Here is a 23,373-nt window from a genome sequence, read left to right as displayed (position 1 = left end):
ATCTAGACTCAACTTGGCTACAATCCTCAATCCACTTGTTGGTTTTCTTCTTAATATCTATTCTTAGATTCTGTTTCCTCTTCTTTTCCTGTGACAACAGCATTAAAATTCTGCTCTATCTTCACTTCTCTTAGCTTCTAAAATAGTCTCATCTCCTCACTAGAAGAATAATTTTGCCATAGGAACAATGTGTTTATGTACATTTTTTTCAGAACAATACATGTAAGTACCATTGGTCCTCCAGTCACATTAAGGACTGAAGTGCAAGGTCTCCCAAAGCAGCAGAAAGTAAACTAACCACTGCATTTCAGAAATCCAAATTAATATAGGCTTAGTAGTTTCAATATCATGAAGAATTAAAGAGATAGGTTACAGTGCTTCATTAATATAACAATTCTCTCAAAGAGCAGCCCTATTTGACTATATGCAATTCATTCACTATATTACAGCTCAGTTAAAAATGTACTGATTTCCATATTTGTTTGCAGTCTTCACTTACATTAGTAATGTATGGTTCAATTGCTTGTGCTGTCCTCTTTAGTAAAGCCTTTGCCAAATCATAGGCTTGCTTGTTTAAATTCTGGAGGGGAAAGAGAAAAAAAGCAACAGAAGTTTTAAGCACATACATTAATGCTAAAAATAAATATAAGAATTTAAAGCTAATGTGTACTGGTAAGTCCATTAAAGGAACAGTTCTTTTTATACTTTCAGTAGTGAAGATAATACAGTAAAAACAAGCCTACTCCAAACAAAGCTTTGTAGCCACCACTAATATTACTGAGAAAATTCTTCCCTGGAAAACTGGGGCTTACTTTTAATTCTCTGTTGTTTATCTAAGCCTGAAACTCAGTGAAGTTAGATCCTGAATTTGACTGTTCCTCCTTATTATCATCCCCGAAAAACAGGAAAGCGATATAAAGCAACACCAAGGCATTTACAGGCATGACAGAAGCAAGACTCTGAACAGAACTGTGATAGAAAGTACAATTCTGTCCTTGCACCAAGCAGCCACCTGTGAGCCACCATCACAGTTTCTTCATGGTATATTGCAAAGATAGTCTCTTTGACTGAGATAGCAAAGAAAAAGAAATACCTAGAATTTTAGTTCATGAGCAGAAAAGAAAGTACAAACCAACAAAATTAACAAACCAAAATAAAAACCCACACCACTTTCCCAACATTCCCTCCATTCCTATCTCTCCATTTGTCTATTTGGGTTATCATCGTTTCCTTCCTTTCCCTGCACACATTCTCCATGCTCCAGTTGCTACATCCATTTTATTATGTCTAATCACAATTATCTTTCAAAAATTCAGAAGAAAATGCAACTCGGCCCTTGTGACACCTACTGCAGACTTGATTAACACATAGAAGAATGAAAGTCTTCAATATAAAAAATACATATAGTCTTTTAACAGCTAAACATCTCTGTAAAAAATAGTTCTCCCAATTTTATTAGTCTTCGCAATTTAAAAAAACTCAGCATATGCCATTTACAAGACAACAGGATAAAGGGGCAGTTCGTAGTTGTTTTTAAAACATTTAATAAATAAATGGAAGGAAACTTCCCTTCAGCATAATGAAAAACAAACACAAGATATATTGGAGTGTATTCCTGGTTCTTTGTAGCTATCCGAATGGAAAAGATGAGATTTGCAAATAGATGGAGAATATTGTCTGCAAATTCAAAAATTTTATACAACTATAGGCTTCTCTATAGCAGTGGGAACAGATTAACATTTTCTGTTAATATAAAACAGAAGACTTTGACTTGCTTACTGACAGAACAAAGTCAGGTGACTGAAGTCAAAAGACTACAAAGATTCACACCTGAAGCACCTATTTTACCCAGAGCCACTACAGAAGGGGAATAAATCCCAATTCTAGAAAGATACTCAAATGCTCACATAAAAACGCTAACATCCTGTAATTTCCTCTTCCCTTTATCTAATCAAGATGTGAGGGCCAACACTGGCAGCGTTTTTTACAAATTTGTACAGCTGTTCCATGTCCCAGAAAAGACTGCAGCATTTGTTTTCTGTTATTTAGCTAGAATAGTGACTGTTCAGGAAATAAAAAGGCACAAAAATCCTTAACAAGGAACGTATGTATGCCACTTGCAATTCTTGCTCTGATCCCTCTTGACTTCCACAGCTCACCTCCACCAAAATAAAGAAAATAATTTTTACCCAGGTAAAAGTGAACTCTAGATCATGAGAAAGATCTGATTTATGTATAAAACATGTCCAAACAGCAGACCTAGCACAGCAGAGCTCAAACAGGCAGATCTGTTTTGATTCTCATTAATTACAGTTTCATCTTGTATCTCTCACACACTTTAGTGCAAAGCCCTAATGCTTCCCAAGGTAAATGCCAGAAGTATCCATTTGCAACTCAGAGTAAGGTGTTAACATTACACTTCCTTCTATCTAAAGAAGCTGCAAAGGTAAAAAATACACACTTGATCACAGCTTGCTAAGGCAAGTTAGCTTTTTTTCATGCCTTATGTACTTGATTTAATCGTACCAATAGCCAAAGCCCTTACATGTCCAGAGGCTGGACTTCCTGAAAATAACAATACCAAAGTAGTCTTAAAAACACACAAGAAAGTTTTATCCTGAAAAGGGAAAAGGGAGAAGAAAAGCAGAAAAAAGAAAAAATTGCCACTGCCTGATACAAAATTAAGCCAGGAGCAACCCAGACCATTATCAAATAGGTTCAAAGATCTTGTACAAAGCATCACACCTATCTTTCTGACTAATTTAACAGCCACAACTTTAAACTTTGCCTTCAGCAGAAATTTTATAAACAAATTTAACAAATTTCCTCCCTGTGTTTATTTCAACTCTATCATTATCTTCTCTTCAATCTTTCTATACATGTAGGAAAAAAAAAAAAGAAAAAAGATGTATTTCAAGATCTTCTAATGCTTTAAGAAAGCCCTCATGATGGGGACAATAACCTTAATCAGGATGCCTCTAAGAGCCCACAAGCACCCAGCAGGGATAAGCTTTTAAGAGTCCTGAATTGGGCAGAAACTGAGCCATCAGCTGGCACCACTGTTTAAAGCAATCATTAGTAATTACTGCATTTTGAAGGTAAAAGCAGAAACAAGTACCAACTGATAAGGACAAATCAAAGAACCATCCATGAAACGGCAGAATTCAGATCTTCCACAAGAATGTTAATAAACAGGAAAGAACACTACTATTACCAACATTAATTTTTATGCTTAGAAGGCCTCCAGAAATAGTATTTGAAGACAGACCATCGTTGTCAACCCTCAATTCTCTCCTTTATCTCAATTCTTACCACAATTTTTGTGTATATATTGTTAGCATTTAAAGCTTTTTACACTTCTGTAAAACATTAAGTTTTGCCAACTCATTTTTCATACCTGTTCTTCTCCAAAATGACTGACAAACTGCTACTGCAGAGACAAGAAGTAGTGGCAGCATCTCTGAAAGCATGGCACAGATATTTTTATGTATCTATAGACAGTGTTCTCCAGGACAGTTCACCACAGAGACAAGTCAGTTGTACTAATACAGTGGGGTTAGCCACGATGGAAATGCATAACCACTGATTCTTTTCAGTTACTTTTCTCCAGTTGCCTCTCAATGTCCAATTTAACACAACTCAAAGAAACTGAGTTAAATAATTTGTACTCAGCCTTTTAAAACAAAATAAATGAAAACGTAACAGATAACAAAAGTATGTTCCCTATTTTTAACTTCGAAATGGATAGCTTGCTAGCATCAAGCCAGTCCTTAATTTCATAGATTTAGTAGTAAAATAAAACATTGAGTCTGTATCTAGAGCAAATTTTCTTTAAGAAAAAAATAACACAACAAAACAACCAACCACAAACAAAAAGAAAAAAAAATCCCCCAGAACAATGTACATTTAACATATTATTTTCTTGGCATTTGAAAAGGGTTTTCAATTTGTTTCCTATTATCAATGGCAAAGCACGAGAATTTGTACCCAGGAGCACTTGACAAAACAGTTCTAACAGAATCTCTAGTTCTACTGAGGGGAGGGAAATCGGCTTCTAAGGATGTGTGATAAAGGGAAAGCTAAGCTGAAGTGTTGTCAAGATATATAGCACTAATTATTAAGCAAGTTCCTGGTAGAGACAGTTGGAATTGTCAGTATCACTTTTTTGAAGAGCTAAGCATGCAAAGCGTGTGGGACACGCTATGTGGGATTCCTCGGTGTACTCCTGAGGCCAAAAATGGAATACTCTGGGAAACACTCAAGGAAATAAAGTACAATTTGCCTTTTAACACACTGCACAAACAAAATTATTTACAGGTGCTGCCATAAAGGGTTAATAATCGAAAAAGAATTAAAAGTGAAAGGAAAGCCATTAATTTCTCTTGCCTTTTCATATTCACTATCTCTCCTTTGTTTCTGGTCTTTTCTGGGGTTAGTTCACTATGTATTTATTTAATTCCCCATTACTATAATGCTACCAAATGTATTTTAGTAGAATTCATAAAAAAAACAAAAGAGAAACCACGAAAGGGAAAAAAGTAATTCAATATCACAAAAATTAAGAATTGAGCAGATAGTCAATTTAAGTTTGCTGATTTACTGATTTATCTGATACCTGCTGTACTACTCAAACATCCGGTGTATACTCTACTGTACCTGCAATATTAGCATCAGCCACCTTTGTTCGGGTTTACATCAATATGGCTGTTATTCTGGACAAGCAAGATGCATGAGAAATTCAAGTGAGCTAGAGCAGCTTAGACTACTTCAGTGACTACTAATTATGGTAGACAGAAGTCTGATGGTATGTCATGTCCCCAGTATATGCTCCTTTTGCCTGAGTCATTGCAGCTGTTCTGCTAATACCACTGCTTGTCAGACTTACTACTCAGGACTACTCAGTGACCACATGTGGAATCCCTCTTCAGAAAAATATTGATCTTGGTTTTAATAGACAACAACTTTGAATTAACCTTCTCTAAATTGCTCAACTAGCTACTACAGCTCTTAAATATATTCATATAATTTGTGCATCAATCTAATGATGAATTTCAGCTATCAGACTTCAGCATCCAGGATCTAAAACTAGAGAAGCTGCTTGAACCTTCTGTTCCCAATACACACTTATAGACTGCCCTCTGATAAATTATAGAGATTAAACTAAAGTCTTCCACGCAGTGTTAGCCAATACAGCTCGTTATACAACAAAAGTCATACTAGCTCTATCACTATTCTCTGGAATATAGTCATTCAATTCACAAGGGCACTCCACATTCCTTGAGACACACAGCCTTCATTTGGGCTGCATCAGAAATACACCACTTGCCCATGTCACTTGCTACAAACAAAGCTGTCCTATCTACAGCAATCTCTCAATCTGATAATGTTCAAATCTTAGCTAGCAACAGATCTACACTTCTTCTACACCATCAAATGTATTCTTTCGGTCCCTGAGGAATGTGGCTAGATAAGGATTCCCTACTTACCATTACAACAGCTCTTGTCATTATGCCATTTTTTGCTGAGCCAGGTTGACTTTAGAATTTCCCTCACCTGTATAGCTTAACAGTTAGGTCAGTTAAGACATAGTTCTGCTTTATGGTGGACCTTATCCTTAACCACCTTGTAGTTTAGTGCTCAATTGACATGAGTGGAAAAATTCTCACTCTGAATTCATTACACTTTTCCAACATGACATCAGTAGCCAGAGAAAGTGGTTAGATGACTATGTAAGCTCTGAAATTTTAAATAAACACTATGAGAAGATACTGAGATGAAAAACAAAAAAAAACTATCAGAAGCTTCTATTAGTATGAAAATAGTTGACAATAAAACAAAGGTAAAAGTATGCAGAATATGGTGTGAAGTAACTATTTCAGTTAGAAAGTAAGCTATAAACTAGCATCCGTAGAGTCAAAGAGCTAGTCCAATTAGGAGAAGAAAATGCAAAACCCCAAACACCTTACTCTGTTAACATGTTCAGTCAGTAACATGAATCAAAAACAGCACAGTCAAATCAAGCTGAACACAGGTAACACAATGAAGCAAGATACTTAACAACTGAGAAAATACAAACTATTTTGTGTAGTCTTGCTTTTCCTTGTTGCATCAAAATCTTTATTTCATAAATCTGAATTTTAACAACACAAATCTCACCCTGGTCCTGGCACAAAAGTATCAGAATTCTTGAAGAAAACAGTTAAAAACATTTCCAGTGGAAAAAAACCACTGACCTATACTAAGCATTTAATCTTTCACTGTCAATAGACAAATAATTTATGTGCTGTTTATTTACTGAAATTGATGGCTAATGGTAAAGCACACTATGCTGCATTGTTTGCTATAAACTTTTGAGAGCCTGTTATGAAAAATTTACTCAGTTTCTTCAGGTACATTACTGCTAAGAAAAAAAAAAAGGTATTCCAAAGATGCAAAAATCTCACACTGAACCTTACTGTAATTTCTAAAAAAGTTAAGATAGCCCTTTCCTGAATGCACTTCAAAAATTAGAAAAATAAAAAAAAAAAGCTGTCATCAGATGACAGCCAGAACTGTCCAAAACCCAGCTAACATTTCCTAGATAATTTCAGAATCCTTTTCTTTTGTCATATACAACTTACAAGTCTTCTCCTACACCACAGCCCAAAAGATTCCAGTAGGATCCAGCCAATTTTCTCAATGAGGAAATCAAATTTTTAAACAGCAAGGAAATCTAGATGTCACAAGATGTGCACAGCTTGAAGTTTTTCCTCAGTTCATCTTTTGGACACTGTTTTGGGGGTTTAAGATGACATCATTCATTAAGTAAAGGCAATTATCACTTGGGTCTTCAGGCACCTCCACTTCTGAACTTAGTTCTATGGCTGCATCAAAAACATACCAGTGTGCTTTCAGTAACACCAAGCCAGCATTTCTGAAATATAATTGTGCCAACTACAAATCAACAGTCAAAACTTCTTCCCCTCCCACTTAGGGCAGTAAGTACATTCGTTTGAACTGTTGATACAGCACTACAATAATTAAAAACTTTCCAAAGAATATATGCGTCTTTTATAAAAAGTTCTGATAATACTGACCATATATAAAACTGTACAAATTCATATGACATTAAAGCTTTCAGATTACTATGACCACAGATACTTTGGTTTATGGCAAGCGAATCAAAGCAATGAAACTACTGAATTGTTACTATTAAAAATCATTTGTTTGCTAAAAAAGATCCAAGTAATAGGAATACATTTGCTATAGTTATTCGCACAAAGAAATGTGAATATCTGAACACATCCATTCATCCAATAAGTAAGAATTACAAAAAAAATAAAAATAAAAATTAAGCCACTATTAAGTCTTACCTTATGTGCTGGCACTAGATTAACTAATACTGTATCCAAAAGTTCCTGCGACACAGTATCTCCCTCACAAATGATAGAGCTCATTAGATCAACCATGTGCATGTGTACTTTTTGGTTATGGCCGTTGCTGAAATTAAAAACAAAATTCTTAGTGTACTGTATATATAAAGTACAATCTCCATGCAGCGCACTCCCTGTGGTGATGCCAAACAACAAGGAATATTATAATCAAACCACAAATTTTCTTAGAGGTCAAAATATTTTTCAGCTGCATATACCACTTTCCAAACTGTTCCTGAATCTCGCATCCTCTTCATTTACTACTGCAGCAAAAGAGTAGGAGGACTGTATCTGTCCCTACCATGAAAAGAAAATGTATTATCCCTCCCCTTTACTCAACATCCCAAAGTCCAGCAAAAGGCCACAAATATAACTAAAGGACTGAAAGAGCATTCATACAAGGCAAGGCTGAGAGTGCTGACATTTTTTTAGCCTCAACCAGAGATGGCTTTGGGAAGAACTTATCATTATGTTTAAATACTTGATGTTGGGAGTAAAGAAGATGGGGCAAGACTGTTCTCCACTAACAGGACAAGAGGCAATGGGCACAAGGTGAAATAGAGGACATACCATTTAAACAGAAAAAAAGATAAACTTCTTAAATGTATGGGTGATTGAGCACTAGAAGGTTGCCCAGAGTGGCCACGGAGTAGTACCTGTCCTTGGAAATGCTCATAACACAGCTGGCTACAGTCCTGGACAACCTGCTCTAGCTGACCTGGTCTGAGCAAGGGGGGCAGACTGGACAATCTTTAGCTGTACATTTCAGTGTCCACTATTTACTAACTCAAGTTTCTACAATAACAATAATTCTTCAAATTCCCTGTAATTGCATGTTACTTCATACAAGTTCAAGAACAGAATTAAAATATGTGCAGTAAAAGACAATCAAAGTAAGTTTCTTTGGAAAAAAAGATTATTTGCAGTGTGGTTTTTTTAATTGAAACTTGCAAAACTGACAGCTTGTCATGTTTATATTTCTACCTTTGCCTAAACTGAATTACAAAACTAAGCTCATTACTGCTACAAGTCACACAACAGACTGAACACCCAGGTTAGAAACATCTGACCTCAACCATGCAGTAATATATTATAATTGGGAGTGACAATACTTACTTTATTACTGAAAACAGCGTTCTGTACAACTGTGTAAAAATCTCATTGCTGTCTTCTAATTCAAAGCATATGTTATAAGATTTGACCCAAGCTATGTTCTGTGTTGAATAGAGAAAAACAAAAGAATATACAATTAAATTGAAATAATAATTTAACAGTTATTATGAAATAACTTATGAAGCTTACCTCAAGCAAATAAAAATACCGATTAAACTGGGGGCTTTTTGTATCTTCTAAACCTTTAAGCTGCCTTGTTATGAACATAAATATATCCTGAAAAGAAAAAGGTTATAGTTATTTAATCAACTGCAATGAAACTTTTAAAATTAAAATAATGATCTTTTTTAATTAATAGCGTTCTTCATTACTATAAAATATGCAGCAATAACAGACACTATTTCACAGTTCAAAACAAGATGATCTACAAAAACATCTTGGAGAATGTCAAGGAGTAATTTCAAAATGCTTCGTGTTTCTTTAAAGGGTTGAGAAAGTATTCCTTTTCTGAAGTAAGCAAAAGTTATTATTTTCTAAACAAAACCACTCAACTTGATAAAAACAGAGCTGTGACTGGCTCACATGCTGTGGAAGTCAAAAGATTATTCAGAAGGACAATAAATTTTACACTTGTACTTTATACTGCAATAGGTTTCAGGAGAAGGGGGAGAAAGCAGTAGGCAATTTCAGCTTTCTTAAAGAGTATTATACGTTTACATTGTACTGCTTGTGCATTTCTCAGTCATCTGCTACTGACAAAGATCACATCTTTTGCAAAAAACAATAACCCAAATTGCTCCTCCTTCCTTTATTAACTTTCAGCACCAGAAGCCTTCTTAAGATCAAGTCTCACACAGAATAAATTCAAGCAGGTTATAAGGAAGTAGTCAATTATGAACAGAATGGAACCACACAGGACTGTCTTTTTAAAATGCTTTTTCCATTCAAATAATCAACAGCTGGAAATTCCTAAGTACTACATTGAATCAAAAGATTCAGAAGTACATATCACCAGAAACAGTGTTTATAACCTCAAGTGAATCTGTAATATTTCAATCTAACAATCTAGGATCTTTTGGAACTTATCTGATTTATAAAGCTGTCATAATAAACACAAGAAAGCTTTACACTTAACCCTGAAAAAAAAAACCCTATCCTAGAAATTTCTATAACATTTTCCAAGGACCATTTCCCCTCACTCTCACAAGAATGAGATGGACAGAAGATGAGAATGAGGTTCTTTTTTTTAAAAAAAAAAAACCCAACACTACAACTACAAAATTAATCCTTAATAATTAAGCTGAGCACTTAATATGGGTCTAGGTAAAAAAAAAAAAACAAAAACAAATATAGATTACACATAACATGATCTCTCAGCAAAAAAAGCACAGCAAGCAAACTGTTCATAGATATAGATACATTGGTGTTTGAATCAAGATTGTGCCTTTGAAATTTAAATAAGGATGATCAGAGGAATCACTGTTTAGTTCACACTTCAGCTACAGTGTACACCAACTAAACCAAAAGACACAGTTCAAAGGATGCATCTATTAGACTCCAACCACTAGAGAGCATTCAGTCCACAGGAAAAAGTCAGTCTGGAGAATCCCACCCCTCTAAAACACAGTGCCTCAACCACTACCAGGCCAACAACCCTTCCAAACATCCGTTCTATCATCTGAAAAACTGGCAGACCAGAACATGCTATGAATTCAACAAGGAATACAAACTGAGTCTCAGTGAAGGATAAGATTCAAATAAAAAAGAAAGGGAGCATCCATCTAAGAGAATATTCCATGCCAAATATAACACCTACTTCATCTTAAAACTCATGCTCTAGGTATACTTATTCTGTTAAGCTCTACTTGTACAGATGAGTACCAATCAGTTCATTTAACAAAGTATCTTTACCTTTTATCCTGCAGCTTAATATGTAACACTTTTTACTGAATGCAATTCAAAGACCCTAGAGACCAAACTAATTTTCCTTTTATAAAGTACTCATCACTGTATCGTATATCAATACATACATTAATGAATAGCCTACATGTACAATGTCAAGCAACTAAACCCTTCACAAATAATAATGGCATCATTTTAAAAAGTAGTAATTTACCCATAATTTTGTTTATTTTCCTGTTCCTGTTTTAAAGGAAGTAAGACAGACTAAACTCAAAAGTACCCACTAATTTTTAGTATCTAGTGCAATACAACTCAAAGTTTTTCCCTTTTTTGAAAGGAATACAATATTTGAACATGTATTTGTAAAAGCAAAACATGGGATAAACTAAACTTAGAGTGCAGCTAAAATTGCAACACTTTAAAAAAGTGGACAATATGGTTTCACATCAGACTCCCTAAAGCAAGTCCACATTAGAATCCACACTCTAAAACCAAAAAGTGCTTATACTTCAACTTTATGAATAACACTGAATGGGGTTGGTGTACTGTTGTCTTGATACCAATTAACCATGTAATGGTTTCAGTAAGTATCAGAGCTGTGGCTTTCACCACAAAACACACTCAGTTAAAATTCTGCTACTATATACACCCTTATACATCTCCATTTCAGCTGAGTCAGGCAGACAGTCCATTTGTCCAAGTCATTTTCTTTGATACATACCCATGATTAGAGTATGTTCCTTTTCCCCTCCTCAAAAAAAAAATTAGATTTGGGCTCTAGGCTTTCCCTAGACTTGAAATGTTTACATATCCCAGAAGAGCAATCCTGCTTCAATTCTGCTTTTAGCCTCCCTGTTATCAAAAAAAAAAGCCATCCCTGTTATCAAAGGGTTTACAACACTCAGCAAGGAATGGAGGATTTATACTGAGGATACTCCTAAGAGGCAAATCTGAAATTCTGATTCCTTCTCTCAGCATCTCACTTACACAATGCACAAGTTACAAAGAGATACGAAGAGTCTGAAGCAAGGGCAAAAATCTGTTTTCTTCTCTCAAGAAATTATCTTTTCTAGCATTTAATTTTGCCATCTTTACCTTTGGTGCTAAACATATTAAAAGAGACTTCATAGCTGCAGTATGGATAAAGTATTAAATACTGGGTAAAAATAGTGCCAAGACATAACCCAAGAGAAAGTATTCTTCCTCTTACTTCTTTGTCATAAAGTGGAGGGAACTCTTTGACATTTGTATCAGAGCTTGTCCTGCAACCACAAAACCTGTATTCAGAGGAAACAGGTTTGCAAAAACCTACCTCAGTAGCCCCAGGCAAAGGTCTCTATTGCTTGTCTTTTCTTTATTTCTCAAAATAGGTTTAGAAATTCTGGTCAAGAAACTGAATTCTGAAATCTGTACAGATTACCAAACTGAACGTAGAAAGTGAAGGTTCCTAGTCTGTTCTGAGCTCTGGCCAAGTAGTAGTATGCTTACACTGCAAGTTTGAGATCAGTAGTGTAAACCTTCCAATATGATATACTGCAAAATTTGAAACTTAGTAGCATTTGATAGATGAAATTTGGTATGGAAGAATATTATAATGTTAGCCCAACACAGAAAGAGAGAAAAACACATCAGCAAACTCTAAGCCTAACAAGTAAGGGAAAACATATACTCAAAACTGAAGTACAAATCAGGATGCCTCAAAATCAAGTTTAGAATATAGCACAGCAGAGAAAGTTAATGTTTGTCTCCAGTTGAAGATGGTGTAATAAATAGGTAAGGTAACAAGATACCGTGTAATTAGAGGTGCAACAATTCAGAATAAAGAAAAAACATCTAACAAATCCCTGTGTGTCTCTCCAGTATGTCTGGTACTAAAGAATTTACTACAGTTGAAACCATACTGTTTGCCCTACATATGATGCACTTCTGGTGCAATGCCAAGATTAGAAATTGATCAATTTCTTCTTGAGTGATAACAGATATGCCTTCCACCACAACAATCTTTTTATCCTACTGCGGAAAAAACAAAAATCAAAACAAAACAAAGTAGTATTTTTTAGTGTTATTTTTTGTCTACAAAATTTTCTCTAAGATTTGATTCATCACTCTATAGAGTCAGATTGTGTAAGGGAAGTGTTTCAATTTTGAGAGTCTGAAAGAAAGTTAAGATTTCTATTTTAAAAAGTAAAAAGAAAACAACAAAACCACCTAATTTTATTTTTTTTTTCTGGAATAAATGGGGCAGATCTGTACTGCCTTTTCAAACCTGGCATTTCTCTATCAACCATCTCCATCTAGTGGGATCAGTGATGTTTGTAATTGCAGAATTTTCCAATTCACATGAGAAATCATCATCCTCTGTACAAAAATACTTTTTCCTTGTTTCAATAGAGCCTTTAAGAATACAGTAATCATCTCTTCACAGTTTAATTGTAAACAGCAGAGGCATTTTTCCAACTGAAGGAATTAGCTATCTTGCAAGATATGATAAAATATATAGGTGTGTCAGTACTTCTGAAGTAATAAACTGCTATCTGCAAATCCCCATGGCAGTTCAATAAAATATTTATTTTCAATATAAATCCGAATTTTTATTTTAAATATATTTTCAATTTATATTTTCAATATAAATCGAATAAATCCAAAGTTATTGAAAGAGGTACTATATATCACTTTATCCATGAACATTTGACATGACCAAATACCCCTATCTCAGAATCAAGTTAAAACTTTGAATTGTTCAGGCTGAACCAGAAATAAAGGGTTATAATGAAACTTACCAATAATTCAAACCTGGTTTGAAAAGAGTGATTGATTCAATTTACCTTTAGTTTATCTGGTGAAGTGTATGGAGCTTCAGGAGCATAAATTCTGAATATATCAGCAAGACAACATGCTACCAACAAACGTACATCCTTATCAGGATGCTTAAGGAAAAAATCTGAAGCAAGATGTAAAGCAAGATTTAGGTAGAGCTCCTTTTCTTCTTCGGAGTCCTGGTCCATATCCATGAAAGTTTTCACAACCATCTAAAAGGGACAGACAAACATCAGTACATAACATTAAATAGTTTGCGTAACAGAGTCCTCACTGAAAGCTCCTTCTCTGGTTTTGTGCAACTTCTAATCAGAAACATTATTAGCAATGCAGTATCTGAGTAACCAGCGTCTTATTTTTCAAGATAAAGGACTTAGTCAGGTCCTCTATCAATTTGTCTCAACACACAAAGCCTACCTGTGGTACTTCACATACCTTTCTGAGAAACCATATAATCAAAATCCAAAACCAACAGCATTCACTGTTGTAGCTATTCTCTGGAAAACTTTGAAAACAGCAAAACTAAGGGAGAAATAAGTATTTTGAACAGAAATATTTAAGGTTACAATTTATTTTTCTTCTATTCTCTTTCAATTTCTGTTTTTTCTCTTCTAATGCTGAGAACAAGTTCCCCCCCCCCCAGAAGCAGAGCATGCACTTTCAGCAGAACTATATATAACTTCAGGGCAGCTCAGCAGCATGCATATTCTAAAATGCCCACGAGCATTTATTAGGATCCAGTAGACTAAAGTTACGGAAGAAAAAGAAAAGTCTGAGACACCAAGCATTTAACACCCTAAACAGAACAAAAGCAAGAAAAGCCACAGTTAGTAATTGCTAGTCAGTCATGATTTTTCTATTCAAAGAACTGTTTGGAGGAGAAAAACCTACTGACAAAATAAATTATGTCTTTCTCCAATTTCTTACTTGGATCACAAAGGCAGAATTATTTTCTGGAGTTCAACTCTTGCTAAAATTAACAAAATAAAGACAATTACAAAATCCTGAGAATTAGAGTCAAAACTCACACCTATTTTACATTGCAGGGACAGATATTTTTCAAGAATAATTATGTCAGTGAAGTTCCTCAAAAACAAAATAAAACAAACCAAAACCCACCCTACAAACTCTTTCACTTTGCTATAGTTTGTTTTATTTAAGGTTTTTTTTTCCCCCTCAAATTCACTATGATTGGTCAGGTAGCAACAAATCCTACTTTAAAAAAGAAAGAACTTCTGCATAAATAGGATCACAGCAGCTGTAAGATTTTCAAGCATACGAGAATCCTCTACTGAAAGGCACAAAAGGCAAGTAGCTTGTGCATGCAGAATATCCACTGTGAGAAAAAAAAAGTCCTCTCCAGTCAGACACAAGATGAACCATTTTAAGTGCACGGGTGCCCTTACACACTTAAAGGGATTTAGCACCCAAAATTGTTTTCACTTTTATGGAAGGTAGTTAGATTTATGTAACTAGAAAGGAAATGAACAAACATTCAGGCATCACAAAGAGTTCAAGCAAGAAGTACATTTTTTGTCTAATCTAGAAATGAGCTTCCATACTGGTCAGGACATCAAAAATCAATCATCTTGCATCCAGAGCAATCTGTCACAGTGGTGAAGGAAAAACAAAGAAATCCAAGCTAGTTTTCCTAGCATTCCTACATAGCTTCCCACAGAGCAACAGGTTAGAGGATTCCTGAGCTTGAAATCACAGCTAGGCCACCATGATTAATACTCCTGGAGCTTCACCTTCCAGATGTGGCCTGTATTTTTTAACCCATTCCATTTTTCATACCTTTTTCTACAGTAATAACTTATAGAAGAGTATATTATTAGACTTCTGGTGTAGAATGAATGTATTTCCTTAGTTATGCCTTTCTTCGTGCATATAAGAGAAACTCTGGAATAATGTTTTTCTCACACTATCATTTTCAAGTGTTTATTACCTTGTTTCTGACTTCAGTGCTAGTTCATCAACCATTTAGTTTATATCTCTTCTCCAAATCTACTACAACTTGGGAGATGACATGGATCAGAAACGCACAATATTTGAGGGAAATTATGCTAACACAGAAATTTATTATGCATATTTTCCGTTTTATTCTAGAGCTTTCTCTTTATAATTTGTATTTACATCATTGTATTGCCATCAACAAACAGCAGATTCTCTGCTTCTCTAAATCAAAATAAACTCCACAGGAAAGTGCTTCTCCCCTAATAATTATCTGAATTTGGCAGTCAGGGAAATGAAGAGACTAATAGTTTACTTATTTATCAACTACTGTTCTTTAACATCTGAAACTGTATTTATACTGTAGGTTTATACACCTGTGGTGTAGCCTAGATCATCCAATCCTTTACAAAAGAAATACCGTCTCCCTGCCTGTGTACCAATGAATGAACAGCCAGAATAAACCACTGACAAGAAATACAGGACATCCTGCAAAGAACACTTCACCTGCAAGAGAGATCAAAATGACAGAGTAGAAGGGACTAGACATTCAAGGCCAAAAATCAAATAAAACTATAGGAGAAAAAGTATTGGTAAGAACTGTGTACATTTTAATAAACAAACAAAAAAAAAAGGTTACACAAGTGCTAACAAATTATTTCTTCTGTTAGGAGTCATGCATACGGTTATAAATGTCATCTTCTACTCAACATCGTAGACTTTAGTCAGTATACTGCAGTTTATCAGCCTAACTCCCAAAGCACAGGCAGGTTGCTGCGGAGAAGGGGAGAAAGACTCCTTGTGTTTTGGGGTTTTATTGCTTTTTGTTCATTTACCAGTAGTTCTAACTAACTTAAACCCACTTCTTAAGAAAAGAAATGCCAAATTAAGCTCTTCCAGCTATTAGAATACTTAAGGTTCCTCTCCCACATCTGCTCCCTCCTGTTTTACAGGGCAAGCCCAAGCTGCAAGCATTCCTTCTCCACAGTACTAACAGGCCTGTATTTTTGTGAGATTATATGTGTAGATAAAGAACTGTGGTAACCTGATTATCCCCCAAGTCTCTCCACCTTCTCATAGAGTTTGGCCAAATAAAGTGATCAAGAAATTGAGGAGACAGAAATACATATCACAATCAAAGACAACATTCATTGTGATACAGGCTAAAATAATGAGAATAAAGAGTTTTGTAATCAACCCAAAGAGCACAAACCCATAAATTCTGAGGTATCCATATTATTTCCAAAATCATGACTGGCTTTTCATGCTTTCTAGTATTTTCTTCTCTAAAAGTACCAACTTATTGTAGGAGCTGAAATAAAATTTAGGAAGTATTTGCAATTAATATAGCTTATTTCCATTTGTGATTTTTTTTAATTCATTTAAACATTTTTAGACAAGTCACTTCAAGAAAGTGGTAGCAGGCACAACAGGCAACAATTTCTTCCTACTGAGCACAGAAAAGGTAAAGCCCAAAGGAAAAAAAAAAAGTAAATAAACCTTGTAGACAGAAAAACAGAGTAACAGGATCACTGATGCTGTACACAGGAAACTTGAATCTGCAAACAGTTATTTGCATACTAACCTTTAGCCTTCGTACCATCTCTTCTTTAGATATTTTATCAGAGATTTCTTTGACTCCAGGAGGATATGTGATTTTTCCATCATTGGCTCTTGTCTTTGAATGAGCCATGATTTCAAAATTTTAAAACTGCGGAAAGAAAATAAGAAGTCAGTGTGTTTACTGGTTTAGCTTATCTGCCTCATTTTCACAAACAAAATCCAATTAGAAATATAACAAAAAAACCCATACAAAGAAAAAATAGACAAGAGATTTCAATTGTTTTCAGTACTATATATTGTGGTAGATAGCAATAGTTTTGGTATTCAGGTAAATTGCCCTATACTACAATAAAACTTGAAAAGCACACAGCAGAAAAAAGCTGAAACTCCTCATTCCTAAATGTATTTGATCTTCACACTTAGAGATGTAACCAAGAATCTTCTTATTGTATGAACTGTTTCCATCACTTGATAATAATAAATCCTAGCCAGCTTGGATTTTTAGACTGAGAATGGACATCTGAAGTGGACTTAGTGTTTTCCAAACCATTAGAGCACAATTTCCCCTAAACCCTAAACAGCAATGCTGTTTATGTGAAGGGTTACACATAACTAATTTTAATTTGCCAACACTGACAGACAAGCAGCAGACAGAGAATAAAGCAGTGACAGGAACAGAGCAGACCAAATGGAAGTCTTTCCTCTATGCCACAAAGACAAGTTTTTAAGCAAGACTGCAGATAAGCAAAGGTATCTTCTTCCTAAATTCCAAGTATAAAAACAACTCAATTTCTCAGTCCCTTTAAACCGATGGAAATGCAGACTGCCACCTTTAATCCACCCTAAGTTATGGAAAGTTCCACTGCTGCAGAAAAGGAAGCTGAATTGAAAGCTTTACTTGCATAAAAGCATTTAATACTAAAGACAGTGAAAAACTAGATGGCATGTGTTGGCATAAATTATGATTTTAGGAAAAGACTCTACCAGGACAGTTACAAATCAAAAATATACCAAAGGGAAATAAAACTTCTTTGCCATTGCCTTCATATTTTTATTTATTTTAAAGTTTGAGAAACTTCCTTGCAGTCATCACTTTCCTAAACTATGAATTCCAAGTCAGTTATTTTCTTTCTTCTGACCTCCAATACAAGGAGTACCTATGTACACTTTGAACTTCTCAGAACTGTCACATCAGAAATAAAAATCAACCAGAATCCACAAGAGATGGGTCAGAAGCATGTTACATAACAGGACAACGTAACCTGTCATAACTGAGACTTTCTAGCCCAAGCCATGTTATACAATGTACTTCAATGGCTACACAAAAATCAACTCAGTTTCTGCTATCCCTTCTGTACCTACATGGCAGCTGAGCCAAGTGTTATGCACATGAGGTAAAGACCATGAGAAAACTGTGATGGAACAACTCACTGAAGTAACTACTTATAATACTCCCAGTAAAATACACTGCCATCTTTATTCCCGCTGCATTTCTTAACACATTGTCATGACACTAAGTCTAGGACTCTCAAAGACAGACAGAAGATTTAACCAAGTTCACTCCTGTTGCTGTTTGACACAGATAATTCCATTCCAACTTTCAGATGTTTGATGTCATAGCTAAATTCATTTTAACAGTTCATCACAGCAGAAGGGAGTCTTGCATTCCTTAATCTGAATATAAAAGCATCAAAAGCTTTGCTGGACCAACCAAACTCGCCAACTCAGAAAAACAAGCCTGATTATTTTTGAAAAGCATGTGACAAGCATCAAAGTTAACTCAAGGCAAAGAACAGGAACTAAGGGAACTGGGGAAACAAAACTTTCCTTTCCAGTGGTGGATAGCTGTCAGATCAGATCAACTGCAGTACAAACTTGATTAGAAGATGATGATACAGTCCTGTTTGGAGCACATTTTGAAATAATTCAAAGACTGAATCTCCTATTATGGTCAAGTTGAACAGTCCAGCTGATAGGTACAACTGACATGCAACCAAGCTTTTAAGCTTGTGTGACATACAAGGTCTGGGTTTGACACTGAACATCTGTATTGTGTTTATGTAGAAAGGTTTTATTAGCATCCCTTGGTTAGGGCCTACATTACAGGAGCAGGAAAAGTACGAGGACGGAGCGGAAAGATGAAGAGTTACAAACTGTCTGCAAACTCTCTTCCTTATCTCCCCTACACTGCATGCTGTGTGAAAGTGGAACGTAAAAGAGTCAGAAAAAAGAGCGATGTTGAGTGTGGAAAGAAGTGCGGTTGGGAAGAAAGTGGTTTTAGTTTTGTCTTTGTTTCTCTCCAACCTGCTCTACTTTTAATTGGCAATAATCTTCCCCAAGTCAGGTCTGTTTTGCCAGTGACTGTTACTGGTTGGTTATTTATCTTGACACAAACTTTTTCATCCTATTTTCTTTCCTGTTTTACTGAGCAGGGGGAGTGAAAGGAGCTGCGTGGGTGCCCAGCAGCCAGCTAAGGTTACAAAACAGGGCACATAACTTACCCTTCTCAGAAGTATAGAAATCACTATATAGAAACTAATTTTCTATGGAATTAACACATCTAATCTTATAGGACCAAAAATAAATTTTAAAAAGGTTCAATTAAATAGGCTATTACTTGATCACAAAAGGCAAAGAATCATAAAGAGTTTAAACTTTTTACGAGCTACAAGTTTGCAGATCACTCCTGAAAACTTTTTAGGATGGCTTTAAACTGAAAGAGGGTAGATTTAGATTAGATACTAGGAAGAAATCCTTCACAATGAGGGTCATGAGGGACTGCAACAGGCTGCACAGAGCAGTTGTGGCTGCCCCACCCCCCGAAGTACTCAAGGCCAGGTTGGATGGAACTTTGAACAACCTGGTCTAGTGAAAGAGGGGTTGAAAATAGATGATCTTTAAGGTCCCAAACCATTATTTCATTAAATTCTATGTACCAAATCCAGAGAAGGGCAATTCTTCATAAGTTTCTTTGAGATTCAACAAGAAACACAACTGATAGGTTGCTATGAGGTGGTTCTTTTTTGTGGTGGTTGTTTTTTTTTTAAAACTGAAATTTGAGTTCTTCACAACATTGTCAGAAATACAGTATTATTCCATATACACAACTGGAAAGCAAAGAAACAGTAAATGCTCCCATGGATACCTTTCTTCAGGCAAGAAACACTAAGATGTTTGCACCAGCCTGAATGTAAGCCTGTTACCTAATCAGTAATATGTGCACTGTTTCTGCTCTTATACAAGGACAAAAAAAGAGATAATTCTACAAATACATAACAAATATAAACATATTTATAAGAAACAACTCCTAATCCTAACACATAAGAATAAAAACCATGATTAAATCAGCTTTTGATTGTATTAAGCAGAACCACCTAAGTGAAGTGTTTGAAAACTACAAAGAAAATAAATCTTGGAATCATAGAATTATAGTATAGTTAGGGTTGGAAAGGACCTTAGGATCATCTAACTCCAAACCATGGGCAGGGACACCTTACACTAAACCATATCACCCAACTCTTCATCCAACCTGATCTTGAACACTGCCAGGGATGGAGCATTCACCACCTCCCTGGGCAACCAATCCAGTGCCTCACCACCCTTACAGTAAAGGATTTCTTCCTTAGATCAAATCTAAACTTCCCCTGTTGAAGTTTGAACCCATTACCCCTTGCCATGTCACCATAGTCCCTAATGAAGAGTCCCTCCCCAGCATCCCTATAGGGCCCTTTCAGATACTGGAAAGCTGCTATGAGGTCTCCATGCAGCCTTCTCTTCTCCAGGCTGAACAGCCCCAACTTTCTCAGCCTGTCTTCATATGGGAGGTGCTCCAGTCCCCTGATCATCCTCATGGCCCTCCTCTGGACTTGTTCTAACAGTTCCATGTGCTTTCTATGTTGAGGACACCAGAACTACACACAATACTCCAAGTGAGGTCTCACGAGAACAGAGTAGAGGGGCAGGATCACCTCCTTCGACCTGCTGGTCACGCTCCTTTTGATGCAGCCCAGAATACGGTTGGCTTTCCGGACTGTAAGCACACACTGAAGCTAGTTCATGTTAATTTTCTCATCAACCAATAATACCCCCAAGTCCTTCTCCACAGGGCTGCTCTGAATCTCTTCTCTGCTCAACCTGTAGCTGTGCCTGGGATAGCTCCAACTCAGGTGTAGGACCTTGCACTTGGCATAGTTAAACTTCGTAAGGTTGGCATCAGCCCACTTCACAAGTGTGTCAAGGTCCCTCTGGATGGCATTCCTTCCCTCCAGCATATCAACCGACCCACACAGCTTGGTGTCATTGGCAAACTTGCTGAGGGCACACTCAATCCCATTGTCCAGGGTCAGCGACAAAGATGTTGAACAAGACCAGTTTCAACACCAATCCCTGAGGGACACCACTTGTTACTGGTCTCCAGCTGGACACTGAGCTATTGATCACAACTCTTTGCGTGCAGCCATCCAGCCAGTTCTTAAACCACTGAGTGGTCCATCTACCAAATTGATGACACTCCAATTTAGAGACAAGGATATCATGTGGGGTATCTTAAGCTAATTTAGCATTTAAAATATTTATTCCACCCCTTGGGCAGAAGGAGATGAAATGGGGGTGGGGGGGGGGGTGGGGGGGGGGTGGTATAGAAGAGGATGCAGGAAAGCAGTACAAGAAAAGAAATGGAGGAGAAAAAGAAGATGAAATATACATTCTTCATACACTGCTAACAGGAAAATTAAAGCATGGAAAAAGCAACAAAAATGGAATTTGCAGTTATTGGACATCGAAATAGGATAGATTGAATTCATCTACCTCCTGTGACAAAAGTTAAATAGAAAGATAATATTTCATGAGAAATTATGATAATCAGCCAGCCATGAGGAACAATTCATTACTCTAAACAGAGATAATTATTAACAAGTATCATTGCCAAAATTTAGTCAAACTCAATATGAGTAGTTCTGTACATAATTAGCAGGACCCAGCAGCTATTCAATCCCAGTTAAGCCTATTGGCTATAAGACTGAATATTAAAATATTCAATATTAGGATGGTTTCTCTATAGTACAAAATTGTGAGTAATTTAATTACACACACTCTACTTGCTCAATAGTATAAAATATGGATTACAAACATGCAAATAAACCATGGATTGAGATCTTGCATATTAAGTACCTATGCAATATATTTAATGGTCAATAAATATCATTACAGGATGTTAAGTCAATGATCTAAAAGAGGACTTAAAATACAATTAAATGGAGTGTGGTCTGTTGGGATGACTGTTCACATTGCTTATGGTGACTTAATTAACTGTGCTAATCATTGAACAAACGATGTCTTAACATACATGAAGTCACGTGTCAACAGTAAGACCCTACATGTGTTAAAAGCAAGCTTTAGCAAATCAATTGCTGTATTCCTTGCAAATCTGTCTCCTACCTTACTATTTAAAATCCAGAATCCAAACATGAGGACACAGGACTTTCGCTGAACTATACGTAATTATTTATGTAACTGTATCTAGAGATCACTATTTTTTAATTATGTATAGAAAATTTAAGACCTATACATTTGAACATTTTAACTAAATTTTCTCAAGGAAGTATTGCAAGGAACTCAAGTCTTTTTCATTTTGTAAGCCACAATACAAAGTTCACTCTGAGGCTCTGTTATTCTGTCAACATGCTGTTTGTCATGTCTCTTTCTTATTTATATCTATTTTTTTTATTTTTGCACCCTCAGTAGGTAACATCCTTGTACAAATATATATAAAGCATTACAAATACTCCGAGAGCACTAATCTTGCTTCAACAATATGGCGTATGTGAAGAAACTGGTTATACTGTAATTTCCACAAAAGATGGCAGAAGGTATTCTGAAGAGATTAGTGATTTACAGAAGTGCAAGAGGCAGGTATCTTTCTACTTCAGCAGAATTATTAATAAGTCACAAATAATTTAATGCTTTAAGGTACTTTCAGAAAAATCTTGCATCCTGGTAAATTCCTGCTGTATGTAGCTGATTGATAACAACTGATCAAGATGAGAAGTCACTTAGGTGTTAAAAACTTTCATTATGTGTCATTAAATTAAATCTATTTCTATAATATATCTACTGCTAAGGAGTTATAACTTGGATATAAAAAAAAGAAAAAAAATCAACTCCAAGCTGCAACTTGGCAGTTAATTTTCTGCTGTTGAGTAAAATAGAAAACTTTAGTGCGATGGACCAAGTGTGCTCATGAAATCAAAGTAATTTTTCATACAGATTCAGATACAATGTCTAGATGAATGCTTTCCATTCTCTTTTAGGAATGTTTTATTATGCTCTACTCTACTTAACTATCATAAAGCATTATTCATAGTATCAAGAAAATGTTAGCTTCCTATTTCTGTAAGGCAACACTATACATAGTAAGGACTGATACAGGAAGAATTTACAAAAATCGATAATTAAAGGTCTCCTGGAATAAAAAAAAAAAAAAAAAGGAAAAGTAACACTTTCAGCGGCAAATTATATGAAAACTACTGAGGTTTGCTACAGCAGTCTCATTAATGGCAATCCTGTGATAGTCAATATGTAAGTAATAATGCCTGTTTAAACTGGGAAATTCTAT

At 35.6% G+C, this 23,373-nt stretch overlaps 1 protein-coding gene across 4 annotated transcripts in view; it reads right to left on the bottom strand.

Moving 5' to 3' along the window:
* PDS5B (PDS5 cohesin associated factor B) overlaps positions 1-23,373 on the bottom strand; it is a 113,814-nt gene that overhangs the window by 75,054 nt on the left and 15,387 nt on the right. For all 4 annotated transcript variants that reach the window (XM_005147613.3, XM_005147612.4, XM_031047692.2 and 1 more), the window contains exons 2-7: positions 16,783-16,908; positions 13,253-13,456; positions 8,715-8,801; positions 8,529-8,626; positions 7,353-7,479; positions 500-580 (exon numbers count right to left, since the gene is read on the bottom strand). In XM_005147613.3, the coding sequence (XP_005147670.1) occupies positions 500-580; positions 7,353-7,479; positions 8,529-8,626; positions 8,715-8,801; positions 13,253-13,456; positions 16,783-16,890 (705 nt within the window). In that variant the 5' untranslated portion in view covers positions 16,891-16,908. The remainder of the gene's footprint in view (positions 1-499; positions 581-7,352; positions 7,480-8,528; positions 8,627-8,714; positions 8,802-13,252; positions 13,457-16,782; positions 16,909-23,373) is intronic.

The sequence above is a fragment of the Melopsittacus undulatus genome, chromosome 2, assembly GCF_012275295.1.
Source record: "Melopsittacus undulatus isolate bMelUnd1 chromosome 2, bMelUnd1.mat.Z, whole genome shotgun sequence".
In the NCBI taxonomy this organism is placed as follows: Eukaryota; Metazoa; Chordata; class Aves; order Psittaciformes; family Psittaculidae; genus Melopsittacus; species Melopsittacus undulatus.
This window is presented reverse-complemented; position numbering and strand designations above follow the sequence as displayed.